Source organism: Balaenoptera physalus (assembly GCF_965194825.1).
Source record: "Balaenoptera physalus genome assembly, chromosome: 4".
Lineage (NCBI taxonomy): Eukaryota > Metazoa > Chordata > Mammalia > Artiodactyla > Balaenopteridae > Balaenoptera > Balaenoptera physalus.
This window is the reverse complement of record NC_138891.1, coordinates 3,147,969-3,164,337: the sequence shown is the minus strand read 5'-3', so window position 1 is coordinate 3,164,337 and position 16,369 is coordinate 3,147,969. Positions and strand designations below refer to the sequence as shown.

The 16,369-nt window shown below is 38.9% G+C and overlaps 1 protein-coding gene across 2 annotated transcripts in view; it reads right to left on the bottom strand.

Annotated features, from left to right (window-relative positions):
* The window catches only part of NKIRAS1 (NFKB inhibitor interacting Ras like 1), a gene marked incomplete at its 5' end in the record, with an annotated part of 62,051 nt that overhangs the window by 33,594 nt on the left and 12,088 nt on the right, over window positions 1-16,369 (bottom strand). Inside the window, one exon of one of the 2 annotated variants that reach the window (XM_082460791.1) lies at window positions 12,977-13,074. In XM_082460791.1, the coding sequence (XP_082316917.1) occupies window positions 12,977-13,022 (46 nt within the window). Of the gene's footprint in view, window positions 1-12,976; window positions 14,755-16,369 lie in introns of those variants that run through there. The other variant, XM_082460799.1, reaches the window with a different exon arrangement.

The window sequence follows — 16,369 nt, the reverse complement described above, 5'->3', positions numbered from 1 at the left end:
GTCCCAGGGTGATTTCAATCTTACAGGGAGCGGTTTCTGCCTGACCCCACCGGGAACACTGCAGTGGAAGTTCTGCCTCGGAGTTTGTCTCAGCTCATGGCAAGGAAGCTGGGCTTTCACACTTTTCCTGCACTGGCCATGGGCTGGGGCTGCCCAGGGGGAGAGTAAACCAGTAGGCAAAGTGGCCCCTGTAGCTCCAGGGCGGCCTCCTGTGAGAGTTACCGGCGCCCAGAAGCTGAGAAGCGCAGCTAGAAGCAGTAACAGGATCCAGCGGGGTCTGACTGAGTACCCACAACGTCTGTCTCACAAAAGCACAGAGATTTCATTATCCTGTCTCTGGCTGGTTTTTTTTGTTTGTTTTTTCACGAGACCACTGTCATTATCAACAATTTCTTTGGCCAACGTTTCAAGTATAATAAAATCAGCGAACAGTTTTGCATGAATTAGCTAGCCTTGGATGTTTGGGAACGGTTCTTAAAATGTAACCAGTTTCAGGTAAATGTTGCAGTGTGGTGTTTCAAAATACATTGGTACCTCTAGTGGAGGAATAACTATTTAATTACATGTAGTCTTTCCTATTGACAATGATTTTCTATTTTATTTATTATTTTTTTAATTGAAGTATAGTTGATTTACAACGTTGTGTTAGTTTCAGGTGCACAGCAAAGTGATTCAGTTATACATATATATTCTTTTTCATATTCTTTTTCCATTATGGTTTATTACAGGATATTGAATATAGTTCCCTGTGCTATACAGTAGGACCTTGTTGTTATCCATACAATGATTTTCTAATAGTCAACTAAATATTGTAATTTCCAGGCCAAGGATATTCACAAAGCTCTCACATATCTTAAAATGAATGAGAACATTCCTAACAAGCTTATCCTAAATCACTTTTTAAAAAATTTTTTTGATAATTTTTTTTTATAATATCAACTTCACTTTTTAAATTGCTTTTTTAATTTTTGGCTGCGTTGTGTCTTCGTTGCTGCATGCGGGCTTTCTCTAGTTGGGGCGAGCGGGGGCTACTCTTCGTTGCGGTTCACAGGCTTCTCATTGCGGTGACTTCTCTTGTTGCGGAGCATGGGCTCTAGGCGCGCGGGCTTCAGTAGTTGTGGCACGTGGGCTCAGTAGTTGTGGGTCACGGGCTCTAGAGCACAGGCTCGGTAGTTGTGGCGCTCGGGCTTAGTTGCTCCGCGGCATGTGGGATCTTCCTGGACCAGGGCTCAAACCCGTGTCCCCTGCATTGGCAGGCGGATTCTTAACCACTTTGCCACCAGGGAAGCCTTCTATTTTTAAATATGCTTACAATGTGTGGGTCTCTCAGACTTCTTAAACATAATGCTAACAAGCAAGAATTTTTTTCTTAATTACAGAAAACTTGAAAAATACAGAAAATATAAAATTACCTGAATTCCACTGTTCGGAGAGAGACATGTTATTTTGGTTTCTTTTCTTCCAGTTTCTCTTTTTTTAATTAAAAAAAATTATAGAATTTCCACCTTTTATAATGGTGGAATGAATAATTGGTGGAATAGGTAATCTGGACAACTCTCTCTCCAAGGACAACTAGAAAGGTAGAATACATTTTACATATATATAACATTCTCTCTCTCTCTCTCTCTCTCTTTTTCTCTCCATACACACATAAGTATGTAAAGTAAATATAAGTACATAAAATAAATATATATATACACACATAGGTACAAGCTTTATATATATATGTATATATATGAGCTAACAAGCAATGGAGAATCACAGAGCTCAGATCCAGAACAACACAGGGAATCCAGAGAGTGGGTAGCATTCAGAGCTGCTTCTGGAAGGGGTAGCGGAGACGCAGAGCGGCTTAGTGACACTCCGACATTCTCGCTGGGCTATGGGGACAAAGATGAAGGCATCCAGTTCCGAGCAGTACAGGAGGAGGGTGCTGATAAACCCTCTAAACTAGGGTTGGTGTTCCCCTGCATCTGTTCTCCACAGAGCAGCAGGAGTGACGTTTCTGAAACTAACCACATCAGGCACTCTTTTGCTCAAAACTCTCCAGTGACTTTAAGTCTCAGAGTAAAAAATAAGAAACAAAAAAATAATTTTAGAGAACAAAAGGGCTATAAGACTTCTACACTAGCCATTTTCAACCCTGTTTTTGTGTCAAAAGGACCCAACACCCTCTTGTTATAATAGGAATTTATAATGCCCTCTTGACTACCATCATATGAAATTTATATATCATAGCTAATCTACAAATATAATTTCAGAAAAATCAACATAATGCCCAAACTGTAATATGAAGGAAAAATAAAAGTAATCTATAATAAAACAATATGTATTGCAATATGTAAATTTCTGCATACAACTAGATCAGAAAGTATTACAAAGTAGTAAGAAGGTGTTTATACCTTTATGCAGAATTCCTGTGAATACAACCTGATGCAGGTGTTTATTCTATCAGCCTCTCAAATACCATAAACAGTGTTGCCTTCCATGATCTGATTTCTGAATGGTTTAAAAACTCTTGGTAAAGTTCTAAACAAAACCAACAGCAAGCTTCCCTTCCTTCACAAGGTAGTTACATTCCTAGAAAACACAGTATATATTCAAACTGTGCAAAAAGCAGTTTGTGTTTATATGTGGAATGAAGTTAAGTTCTAGGCTCATATAATAAAACAGATTTTTCAACTTATCTACAAAACAGAAACAGAGTCACAGATGTAGAAAACAAACTTATGTTTACCAGGGGGGAGAGGGGGGAGAGATAAACTGGGAGATTGGGATTAACATATATACACTACTACATATAAAATAGATAACTAATAAGAACCTACTGTATAGCACAGGGAACTCAATACTCTGTAACAGCCTATATGGGAAAAGAATCTAAAAAGTTGATATACGTATATGTATAACTGGATCACTTTGCTGTACGCCTGAAACTAACACAACATTGTAAATCAACTATACTTAAATTAAAAATTTTAATTTAATTTAATTTAAAAAAAAGAAAAAAGTAACACAGTGGCTATTCGTTCCTGGCCCCAAAGACTGTCTCATTTTTCCTCCTACTGGGAAATGCACAGAGACAGGGTGTTTTCTTTCTAGTCTTCGCATGACACTGTGATGTTTATTATTAGTCAGCGGGGCCTGCCACTGGTTTTTGAAGTTTTTGTGAATGGAGAAGTTAATTTTGAGGGGAGAGATAGGTAAGAACCTCTGTAAGTTATATCACCCCAAAGCCAGTTTTGACTACAGATGGTTAGAAATCAGCTTGGCTTAGAGCCCTCAATTCTCTTTGTAATGTGAGGTGTTTATGGACCCCAAACCTCACAACTAAATGGAAGTGTCAGAAGTGATTATAGGTCTGGCAGAGTTTCTGAGGGATGTTTTGAGTTAGTCACAGCAGGCAGCCTTCCAATAATAGCTATTATGAGAATGCCTATCAAATTGGGCTCAAAAAAGGGTATTCAATAAATAAAGAAATCAAAGAATGAAATTCCAGCCATTTCCATACTATACTATAGATAAATGATACCTGGAGGAGGTCCCAGTCTTTTTTGTTTTTTTTTTGGAGTACAGTTTTTTACAATGTTGTCTTAGTTTCAGGTGTACATCAGTGACTCAGTTATTGCTTGCTTGTTTTTTTTTTTGAATTTTATTTATTTTATATACAGCAGGTTCTTATTAGTTATCTATTTTATATTATTAGTGTATACATGTCAATCCCAATCTCCCAATTCATCGCACCACCATCCCCCCCTGCCACTTTCCCCCCTTGGTGTCCATACGTTTGTTCTCTACATCTGTTCTATATTTCTGCATTGCAAACCGTTCATCTGTACCATTTTTCTAGGTTCCACATATATGCGTTAACATACAATATTTGTCTTTCTCTTGCTGACTTACTTCACTCTGTATGACAGTCTCTAGATCCATCCACATCTCTACAAATGACCCAATTTCGTTCCTTTTTACGGCTGAGTAATATTCCATTGTAGATATGTACCATATCTTCTTTATCCATTCATCTGTCTATGGGCATTTACGTTGCTTCCATGTCCTGGCTATAGTAAATAGTGCTGCAATGAACATTGGGGTGCATGTGTCTTTTTGAATTATGGTTTTCTTAGGGTATATGCCCAGGAGTGGGATTGCTGTATCATATGGTAATTCTATATTTCGTTTTTTAAGGAACCTCCATACTGTTCTCCATAGTGGCTGTATCAATTTACATTCCCACCAACAGTGCAAGAGGGTTCCCTTTTCTCCACACCCTCTCCAGCATTTATTCTTTGTAGTCTTTTTGATGATGGCCATTCTGACTGGTGTGAGGTGATACCCCATTGTAGTTTTGATTTGCATTTCTCTAATAATTAGTGATGTGGAGCAACTTTTCATGTGCCTCTTGGCCATCTGTATTTCTTCTTTGGAGAAATGTCTATTTAGGTCTTCTGCCCATTTTCTGATTGAGTTGTTTGTTTTTTCATATTGAGCTGCATGAGCTGTTTATATATTTTGGAGATGAATCCTTTGTCTGTTGATTTATTTGCAAATATTTTCTCCCATTCTGAGGGTTGTCTTTTTGTCTTGTTTGTAGTTTCCTTTGCTTTGCAAAAGCTTTTACGTTTCATTAGGTCCCATTTATTTATTTTTGTTTTTATTTCCATGACTCTAGGAGGTGGATCAAAAAAGATCTTGCTGTGATTTATGTGAAAGAGTGTTCTTCCTATGTTTTCCTCTAAGAGTTTTATAGTATCCAGTCTTACATTTAGGTCTCTAATCCATTTTGAGTTTAGTTTTGTGTATGGTGTTAGGGAGTGTTCTAATTTCATTCTTTTACATTGAGCTGTCCAGTTTTCCCAGCACCACTTACTGAAGAGGCTGTCTTTTCTCCATTGTATATTCTTGCCTCCTTTGTCATAGATTAGTTGACCACAGGTGCGTGGGTTTATCTCTGGGTTTTCTATCCTGTTCCATTGATCTATAGTTCTGTTTTTGTGCTGGTACCATATTGTCTTGATGACTGTAGCTTTGTAGTATAGTCAGAAGTCAGGGAGTCTGATTCCTGCAGCTCCGTTTTTCTTTCTCAAGATTGCTTTGGCTATTCAGGGTCTTTTGTGTCTCCATACAAATTTTAAGATTTTTTTTTGTTCTAGTCCTGTAAAAAATGCCATTGGTAATTTGATAGGGGTCGCATTGAATCTGTAGATTGCTTTGGGTGGTATAGTCATTTTCACAATATTGATTTTTCCAATCCAAGAACATGGTATATCTCTCCATCTGTTTGTGTCATCTTTGATTTCTTTCATCAGTGTCTTATAGTTTTCTGAGTACAGGTCTTTTGCCTCCTTAGGTAGGTTTATTTCTAGGTATTTTATTCTTTTTGTTGCAATGGTGAATGGGATTGTTTCCTTAACTTCTCTTTCTGATCTTTTGTTTTTAGTGTATAGGAATGCAATAGATTTCTGTGCATTAATTTTGTATCCTGCAACTTTACCAAATTCATTGATTACCTCTAGTAGTTTTCTGGTGGCATCTTTAGGATTCTCTATGCATAGTATCATGCAATCTGCAAACACTGACAGTTTTACTTCTTCTTTTCCAGTTTGTATTCTTTTATTTTTTTTCTTCTCTGATTGCCATGGCTAGGACTTCCAAAACTATGTTGAATTATAGTGATGAGAGTGGACATTCTTGTCTTGTTCCTGATCTTAGAGGAAATGCTTTCAGTTTTTCACCATTGAGAATGATGTTTGCTGTGGGTTTATTGTATATGGCCTTTATTATGTTGAGGTAGGTTCCCTCTATGCCCACTTTCAGGAGTTTTTATCATAAACGGGTGTTGAATTTTGTCAAAAGCTTTTTCTGCATCTGTTGAGATGAGCATATGGTTTTTATTCTTAAATTTGTTAATATGGTGTATCACATTGATTGATTTGCATATATTGAAGAATCCTTGCATCCCTGGGATAAATCCCACTTGATCACGGTGTATGATCCTTTTAATGTGTTGTTGGATTCTGTTTGCTAGTATTTTGTTGAGGATATTTGCATCTATATTCATCAGTGATATTGGTCTGTAATTTTCTTTTTTTGTAGTATCTTTGTCTGGTTTTGGTATCAGGGTGATGGTGGCCTCATAGAATGAGTCTGGGACTGTTCCTCCCTCTGCAATTTTTTGGAAGAGTTTGAGAAGGATGGGTGTTAGCTCTTCTCTAAATGTTTGATAGAATTCATCTGTGAAGCCATCTGGTCCTGGACTTTTGTTTGTTGGAAGATTTTTAATCACAGTTTCAATTTCGTTACTTGTGATTGGTCTGTTCATATTTTCCATTTCTTCCTGGTTCAGTCTTGGAAGGTTATGCCTTTCTACGAATTTGTCCATTTCTTCCAGGTTGTCCATGTTATTGGCATAGAGTTGCTTGTAGTAGTCTCTTAGGATGCTTTGTATTTCTACAGTGTCCATTGTAACTTCTCCTTTTTCATTTCTAATTTTATTGATTTGAGTCCTCTCCCTCTTTTTCTTGATGAGTCTGGCTAAAGGTTTATCAATTTTGTTTATTTCTCAAAGAACCAGCTTTTAGTTTTATTGATCTTTGCTATTGTTTTCTTTGTTTCTATTTCATTTATTTCTGCTCTGGTCTTTATGATTTCTTTCCTTCTACTAACTTTGGGTTTTGTTTGTTCTTTTTTTTCTAGTTCCTTTAGGTGTAAGGTTAGATTGTTTATTTGAGATTTTTCTTGTTTCTTGAGGTAGGCTTGTATTGCTATAAACTTCCCTCTTAGAACTGCTTTTGCTGCATCCCATAGGTTTTGGATGGTTGTGTTTTCATTGTAATTTGTCTCTAGGTATTTTTTCATTTCCTCTTTGATTTCTTCAGTGATCTCTTGGTTAATAACGTATTGTTTAGCCTCCATGTGTTTGTGTTTTTGACGTTTTTTCCCCCCTGTAATTGATATCTAATCTCATAGCGTTGTGGTCGGAAAAGATGCTTGATATGATTTCAATTTTCTTAAATTTACCGAGGCTTGATTTGTGACCCAAGATGTGATCTATCCTGGAGAATGTTGCGTGTGCACTTGAGAAGAAAGTGTAATCTGCTGCTTTTGGATGGAATGTCCTATAAATATCAATTAAATCTACCTGGTCTACTGTGTTATTTAAAGCTTGTGTTTCCTTATTAATTTTCTGTCTGGATGATCTGTCCATTGGTGTAAGTGAGGTGTTAAAGTCGCCCACTATTATTGTGTTACTGTTGATTTCCTCTTTTATAGCTGTTAGCAGTTTCCTGATATATTGAGGTGCTCCTATGCTGGGTGCATATATATTTATAATTGTTATATCTTCTTCTTGGTTTGATCCCTTGATCATTATGTAGTGTCTTTCCTTGTCTCTTGTAACATTCTTTATTTTAAAGTCTATTTTATCTGATGTGAGTATTGCTACTCCAGCTTTCTTTTGATTTCCATTTGCATGGAATATCTTTTTCCATCCCCTCACTTTCAGTCTGTATGTGTCCTTAGGTCTGAAGTGGGTCTCTTGTAGACATCATATAAATGGGTCTTGTTTTTGTATCCATTCAGTGAGCCTGTGTCTTTTGGTTAGAGCATTTAATCCATTCATGTTTAAGGTAATTATCGATATGTATGTTCCTATTACCATTTTCTTAACTGTTATGGGTTTGTTTTTGTAGGTCCTTTTCCTCTCTTGTGTTTCCCACTTAGAGAAGTTCCTTTACCATTTGTTGTAGAGCTGGTTTGGTGGTGCTGAATTCTCTTAGCTTTTGCTTGTCTTTGAAGCTTTTGATTTCCTTGTCGAATCTGAATGAGATCCTTACCAGGTAGAGTAATCTTGGTTGTAGGTTCTTTCCTTTCATCTCTTTAAATATATCGTGCCACTCCCTTCTGGCTTGTAGAGTTTCTGCTGAGAAATCAGCTGTTAACCTTATGGGAGTTCCCTTGTATGTTATTTGTCATTTTTCCCTTGCTGCTTTCAATAATTTTTCTTTGTCTTTAATTTTTGCCAATTTGATTACTATGTGTCTCAGCGTGTTTCTCCTTGGGTTTATCCTGTATGGGACTCTCTGCGCTTCCTGGACTTGGGTGGCCATTTCCTTTCCCATGTTAGGGAAGTTTTCAACTATAATCTCTTCAAATATTTTCTCAGGTCCTTTCTCTCTCTCGTCTCCTTCTGGGACCCCTATAATACGAATGTTGTTGCATTTAATGTTGTCCCAGGGGTCCCTTACACTGTCTTCATTTCTTTTCATTCTTTTTTCTTTATTCTGTTGTGCGGCAGTGAATTCCACCATTCTGTCTTCCAGGTCACTTATCCGTTCTTCTGCCTCAGTTATTCTGCTATTGATTCCTTCTAGTGTATTTTTCATTTCAGTTATTGTATTGTTCATCTCTGTTTGTTTGTTCTTTAATTCTTCTAGGTGTTTGTTCTTTAATTCTTCTAGGTTTCGTTAAACATTTCTTGCATCTTCTCGATCTTTGCTTCCATTCTGTTTCCAAGGTCCAGGATCATCTTCACCATCATTATTCTGAATTCTTTTTCTGGAAGGTTGCCTATCTCCACTTCATTTACTTGTTTTTCTGGGGTTTTATCTTGTTCCTTCATCTGGTGCAAAGTTCTCTGCCTTTTCATTTTGTCTATTTTTCTGTGAATGTGATTTTCTTTCCACAGGCCACAGAATTGTAGTTCTTCTTACTTCTGCTGTCTTCCCTCTTGACTCAGTTATACATATACATGTATCCACTTTTTTTTGGATTCTTTTCCCATACATGTCATTATAGAGTATTGGGTAGAGTTCCCTGTGCTGTACAGTAGGTCCTTATTAGTTATCTATTTTATATATAGGAGTGTGTATGTGTCAATCCCAATCTCCCAATTTATCCCTCCCCTCCTTTCCCCTTTGGTAACCATAGGTTTGTTTTCTACATCTGTGACTCTATTTCTGTTTTGTAAATAAGTTCATTTGTATTATTTTTTTTAGATTCTGCATATAAGTGATATCATATGGTATTTGTCTCTTTTTTATATATAAATTTATTTATTTATTTATTGGCTGTGTTGGGTCTTCGTTGCTGCACACTGGCTTTCTCTAGTTGTGGCGAGTGGGGGCTGCTCTTCGTTGTGGTGAGTAGGCTTCTCATTGTGGTGGCTTCTCTTGTTGCAGAGCACAGGCTCTAGGTGCACGGGCTTCAGTAGCTGTGGCACGTGGGCTCAGTAGTTGTGGCACACGGGCTTAGTTGCTCCACAGCATGTGGGATCTTCCCAGGTCAGGGATCCAACCCCTGTCTGCTGCGTTGGCAGGCGGATTCTTAACCACTGTGCCACCAGAGAAGCCCTAGGTATTTGTCTTTCTCTTTCTGGCTTATTAGTATGATAATCTCTAGGTCCATCCATGTTGCTGCCAATAGCATTATTTTGTTCTGTTTTATGGCTGAGTAATAGTCCATTGTATATATATATATACCACATCTTCTTTATCCACTCTTCTGTCTGGAGGTCCCTGTCTTAACCTGAGATTTCATGAGCTGAAGTGTACAACCTTAATGAAACAATCCACATGAGAACTACCTATTATCGCCCGCCGAAAACTAACTTCTGTTGTTTTATAAAGAAAGGGGCAGAGAGGATAACAGGGGCCTCTCACTGGGAAGAGCAGGAACTAGCGTGTGTTTCACTTTTACTCCTTCCTCCATAAAGGGGTGTTTCTTCTACTTTGGGAGTCAGTAACATCACTGTTCATAGGATCATTCCACACTTATTTGTGGTGGGCAGAATCATGCCCCCTCCCAAAAATGTCCTGCCCCAATACCCTGTGAGTATGTTAAGTTACAAAGCAAAGGGGGATTAAGGTTGCAGATGGAATAATGTTGCTCATCAGCTGCCCTTGTGATGGGGAGATTACCTGGGTGGGCCCAGTATGATCACAAGGGTCCTTTCAATACAAGAGGGAGGCGGACGAGCATGAGTGTCAGAGAGATGGCAAGGTGAGAAGGACTTGGCCTGACATTGTTGGCTCTGAAGATGGACGGGGAGCACACTCCAAGGACTGTGGGCAGCCTCTAGAAGCTGGGAGAGGCCAGAAAACAGATTCCCCCAGAGGCCCCGGAAAGGAATGCAGCCCTGCTGACACCTTGATTTTATTTTATTTTTAAATTTTTTATTGGAGTACAGTTGCTTCACAATGTTGTGTTAGTTTCTACTGTACAACAAAATGAATCAGCTATACATATACATACATCCCCTCTCTTTTAGATTTCCTTCCCACGTAGGTCACCACATTGCATTGAGTAGAGCTCCCTGTGCTATACAGTAGGTTCTCATTAGTTATCTATTTTATACATAGTATCAATAATGTATATATGGATTGACACCTTGCTTTTAATTCATGGAGAGCCTGTTAGACTTCAGACCTACAGAACTGTAAGATAGTCAGTGTGTCTTTTGTTAAGCGCCAAGTTTGTGGTCACTGGTTACAGCAGCAGTAGGATGCTCACACAGTATTGCGCTGCTGTCTGTGTGTGTCACTATTCTGTCTCCCACCCCACACCTCCACACGCTTCTCCTCACTGTGGCCACTTTGTGAATCACTCTATGCTAGTGGTTCTCAATGGGGGTAATTTTGTCCCCCCCAGGGGACATTTGGCAATGACTACAGATATTTTTGTCACACCTGGGAGTTGGGGGTTGGCTACTGGCATCTCAAGAGGGTAGAAGCCAGGGATGCTGCTAAACATCCTATAATGCACAGCACAACTCCCCCCCCCCCCACCCCGCACTGCCCGCGACAAAGAATTATCCAGCCCCAAATGTCAATAGCACCACTCCGCGAAAACCCTGCTCATCACATACATCAGCTTATACATAGAATATATGGGGCTGGTGGGTAAGGGCCTACATCCAACCCCCACTCCTCCTCCCCTTGCCTTTTTTTTTTTTTTGCCTTGCTTTATTTATCCCATGCATTCTCAAAGGGCTAAGGTAGTATTGCCCCCAAGGGAGTGAAAATTGGTTCTTGAAGGGCAAAAAAAAGAAAAATAGACATTACGATAATTTGTGGCCCTCTGAAACTCAACCCCAACTGACAAAATCTTATTCTTTGCTACTTATTTCTCCCTTTACATAGAATTTAAACGATGTTTAATTTTTTCCCCTTAGGTGAGTGATAATGAAGAAAAACATTGAGAAATACTGTCTTACACTAAAGTGTGTCATCAGTCCTTTCCAGTGATGGTCTTTTTTCTGACCTGTTTTGGTTAGGTTTACAGGAAACTTACCCATAAGCTATCAGAGTAGTTGTGTAGCAGAGAACATTCACAAATAAACGTTTCTGCAAGCTAGTAAATTTTTTTAAATGTGCATGCTTATGAATTTTTTAAAATGTACATAAAGCTGTACAAACTTACTGTTCAACTGTTAACATCTCATTGAAGATGTTTTATCCTGTTTTTTACCTCTCCTTCTAGGACAAGTCATTAATTTGAAGAAGGAAAATCTAGTAGAATGCCACAGTAATGAATATAGAACCACAAATACTAGAAATTCTAGAATAGAATATTTTCAGTTTCACACCACATAATGCTTTTGTTTTCTGTTAAGCCATACTCCAAAATTTACCTATAATAAATGTTAACAATGCTTAAGAGAGATTTCTTTTTCTTTTTCTTTTTTCTTTCAGCGACATCAATAGTTTAATGGATGGGGGTTAAGAGAGGTTTCTAAAGTTAGCTCAAGAAATGGCAAAATATGGACTTCCCTGGTGGTCCAGTGGCTAAGACTCAGCACTTTCAATGCACAAGGCGCAGGCTCAATACCTGGTTGGGGAACTAAGATCCTGCATGTCGCACAGCACGGCCAAAAAAAAAAAAAAAAAAAAAGGCAAAGTAATGACCTGGACTTTATATTAGCCCAAAAGAAACGGCAAAGAGTTTGTATTTGTGTGTGTGTAATAGGGGAGAACAAATCTGACTCCATATTGGATCCATTTCTTTTACATTAACCTTCGTATTCTATTGCTTTTGCTACAAGTTAATCACTAAAGGGATGTTGCCTTTAAGCTTAAATTCTACATAATGGCCCATCTCTGGGAACCCTGCTCCCCAGATAATGAGCGTTAAGCTAAAATACCTCTGTTTAGCTCACAGGAAACATCCTGACCAGGCCCACCTGTGAATGACGGCAGGAAGGGAGAAATTAAAACACCCCCTCTGGAAGCTGACTGGAACCAGGAAATGTCTGACTTTACTCCCTCCTTTTTTAGTATAAAAGAAACCTGAATTCTAACTCGGGCAAGGTGGTTCTTTGGGACACTAGTCCACCATCCTCTCGGTCTGCTGGCTTTCCAAATAAAGTCACTATTCCTTGCCCCCAACAACTCATCCTCAATTTATTGGCCTGTTTTGCAGCAGGCAGTATGAGCTTGGACTCAATAACATGTGTATCCTTTGTTCTTTCCTTCCTTCCATCATTTATGTGCAGAAACTTTTTTCACAAAGAAAGAGGAAACATCTTCTTACCTTTCCTCACCTCCAAACAAACCTCTGCAACAAACCAAAACCAAATACCAAATGTAATTGTATCCTTATGTTTTGTCACGGGTATAAAGTGAGAAGGAAGCCTGTGTCTTAGGCAGCTATGGCCCATGCTGTCATAATGACACTTGCGATATCGGTTCTTAGAGTGATTAAATGATTACTCAGTTATTAGAATGATGTCATTCTGTTGCAATTCCTCTGGCTATTTTGCTTTCATACTGCTAAAAATTTAAGTCTCAGCTTGAATTTTTATTTATGCTGAGATCAGCCCTGTGGATTGCCTCATTATACAGCGCCTGCAGGGGTGGCACTTCTGGGCAGGCAGCCAGCAGTCTCAGGTCAGCAGGAGCGATTTCAGCTCAATTTACAAAGCAAAAGAAAGGGATCTAGTTGACCTATAAGGGCCAACTCTGCAAGAATTAGTGCTTACCAAAATGGTGATTATTCACAGCTTGCCCATCTTCCTGAGAGGACATTCTTCAGAGATTTTATTCCTCTTCTTTCAGTGAAAGCATCCATTCTTGCTCTCTTGTAAAAAAAAAAAAATTCAGAATATCAGAAGACTTATTATCTAATAGGCTTTCTAAAAATTGATAAAAGATTGCTTAAGGGATGCATTTAGTAATAAATGATTTCTAAATCCTGGGAGAACATTAAGGTAAAACAGTGCTGATTGCCCAGAAGGACCCACTCCAATCTAATCTGCTCAATTTTTCTATTGTACCTTGAAGGTGATTTTAAAGGTTTCTTGTCCTTCAGGTTGTTCTTGCAGGTTATGCAAGCAAAGATGAACTGGGTAAAGTCAGCGTCTGAGAGTGGAATTCAGCCCCTCTGATGCCTACCAAAGTGTCTCCATTCACCAGAACATAAACTCAAACGAGCTGTGAACATTGCTTTCCTTTTCCTCATCTGACCGCAGTGACTTTTTGGTGTCTGTATTTGTTCTCTATTGCTTCTGTAACAAGGTACCACACATTTAGTGTCATAACACAACACAAATTTATGATCTTGCAGTTCTGGAGGTCAGAAGTCCAAAGTGGGTCTTGCGAGGCCAAAATCCAGGTATTGGCAGGGCTGCATTTCTTTCTGGAGGCTCTAGGAGAAGATCTGTTTTTTTGTCTTTTTCCACTTCCAGAGGCTGCCCCCATTCCTCGTTTGTGGCTTCCTTCCATCTGTAAAGCCAGCAGTGGCCGGTCTGGTCTTTCTCAGCCTGCCCCATGATGACACTGACTTTCTGCCCCCCAATTCCTCATTTAAAGGACCCTTGTGCAGAAGACCTAAATAGACATTTCTCCAAAGAAGACATACAGATGGCCAAGAGGCACATGAAAAGATGTTCAACATCGTTAATTATTAGAGAAATGCAAATCAAAACCACAGTGAGATATCATCTCACACCAGTCAGAACAGCCATCATCAAAAAATCTACAAACAATAAATGCTGGAGAGGGTGTGGAGAAAAGGGAACCCTCTTGCACTGTTGGTGGGAATGTAAATTGATACAGTCACTATGGAGAACAGTATGGAGGTTCCTTAAAAAACTAAAAATAGAACTACCATATGACCCAGCAATCCCACTACTGGGCATATATCCGGAGAAAAATTTGGTTTGAAAGCATCCATGCACCCCAGTGTTCATTGCAGCACTATTTACAGTAGCCAAGACATGGAAGCAACCTAAATGTCCATTGATAGATGAATGGATAAAGAAGATGGGGTACATATGTGGATTGGAATATTACTCAGCCATTAAAAAGAATGAAATAATGCCATTTGCAACAACATGGATGGACCTGGATATTATATACTAAGTGAAGTAAGCCAGAGAAAGACAAATATCATGTGATATCGCTTACATGTGGAATCTAAAAAGAAATACAAATGAACTTATCTACAAAACAGAAACAGACTCACAGACTTAGAGAATGAACTTGTGGTTACCAGGGGGGAAGGGTTGGGGAGGGAGGGATAGACTGGCAGCTTGGGATTGACATGTACACACTGCTATATTTAAAATAGGTAACCAGCAAGGACCTACTGTATCACACAGGGGACTCTGCTGAACATTCTGTAATAACCTAAATGGAAAAAGAATTTGAAAAAGAATAAAAACAAACAAACAAAAACCCTTGTGATTACACTGGGCCCACCTGGATAATCCAGGCTGATCTCTTTGTTTTAAGGTCAGCTGATTAACAACCTGAATGCCATCTGCAACCTTAATCCCCCTGTCATGTACCGTAAGATGCTCTCAGGTGCTGGGAATCATGTCACAGAATGTGCATATCTTTGGAGGTGTTGTTCGGCTTGTCACAGTGCCTTTGACTGTCAGGCAGTAATGAAACCATTTAAGTATCAACCACATTGCTCTCTCGATGCTCAGTAAAGCTCTTCCTTCTTTCTCGTTTAGACACCTTTGCACAGACTTTATTGTCTTGTACCTTTCTTTCATCTCTGTTCTTCCGCTTGGCCCCCTTCTCAACTGCCTGTCCCCCACCATCTGAACTTCTACTCATCCTTCAATCACAAGACGCCTGTTTAGTGATGGCATTTCTGACTCTTCCATGACATCATTTGTTTCAGTCTTCCGTAACAGCTCTTTCTACACATCGTTCATTTGTTTGTCCCTTCCACAAATATTTATTGAGGAATAACCATGTGTCAGGAGAATGAAATACACCAGTGAACAAGATGGATAAGGTTCCTGCTCCCGTGTATCCCATATTTTAATAGTGAAGACAATAAACAAGTAAATAAACGAAATAATTTCAGATAGTGACAAGAATTGTGGAGCAAGGGTGGAATTAAATAGGAATTGGGGAGGTCCCCAGGAGGAGAGGACATAGATAAGATGTGGAGGATAGAAGGAGTCTCCATGTGATGATCTGAGGGAGAAGTATTCCAGGCAGAAGGAACAGCAAATGTAAAGGCCCTGAGTTGGGAATGAGCTTGGGAGGTTGGAGGTAAGAAAGGAGGCCAGTAAAGCAGGAAGTCAGGGAGATCGGAAGGACAGTTTTTTGTTTTTTTAATATTTATTTATTTATTTGGTTGCACTGGGTCTTAGTTGCAGCAGGTAGGCTCATTAGTTGCAGCTTGCAGGCCCGTGGGATCTAGTTCCCTGACCAGGGATTGAACCCAGGCCCCCTGCTTTGGGAGCACGGAGTCTTATCCACTGCGCCACCAGGGAAGTACCTGTTTTTGTTTCTGTTTTTAATATTTTGGCCATGCTGCGTGGCATGTGGGATCTTAGTTCCCTGGCCAGGGATTGAACCTGTGCTCCCTGCAGCGGAAGCTCAGAGTCCTGACCGCTGGACTGCCAAGGAATTCCCTAGAGTTTTTAAAAATATAAAACAACAGGCATAAAAAATAAAATTCATGATGACTATTATGGTAAAAATAAAACTAACAATGGCTAAAACTAAATATGGTAAGATCTGTAGTTGCCTCAAAAATAATAGAATTAAATCTTGGCAAAATGAAAATCTGCAAAATTCGATAAGGCAGAAGGACTTGGACAAAATAAGTCATTGACAGAAATCTTAATAGTTGAAGCTCTGATTATCAAAAAAAAAAAAATCAATGAATCAACTCTTTTGTATAAGATTTTGAGGGAGAAATCTGATTTTTATGAAAATAGTTCCAGCAAACCAAAGTGAAAATGGGAGCTATTTGAAACAGCTTAACTTTGCCATACACAAAATTGATCAATTACTGATTAGTTCAGCAATAAATTAGTCAAGTCAAGTTGGCCTAATGGATTTCTCTAGTTAATAGTTTCTTGCTGAAAATTTATCAGTGTTGGGATGATTTTGACTAAAATGTT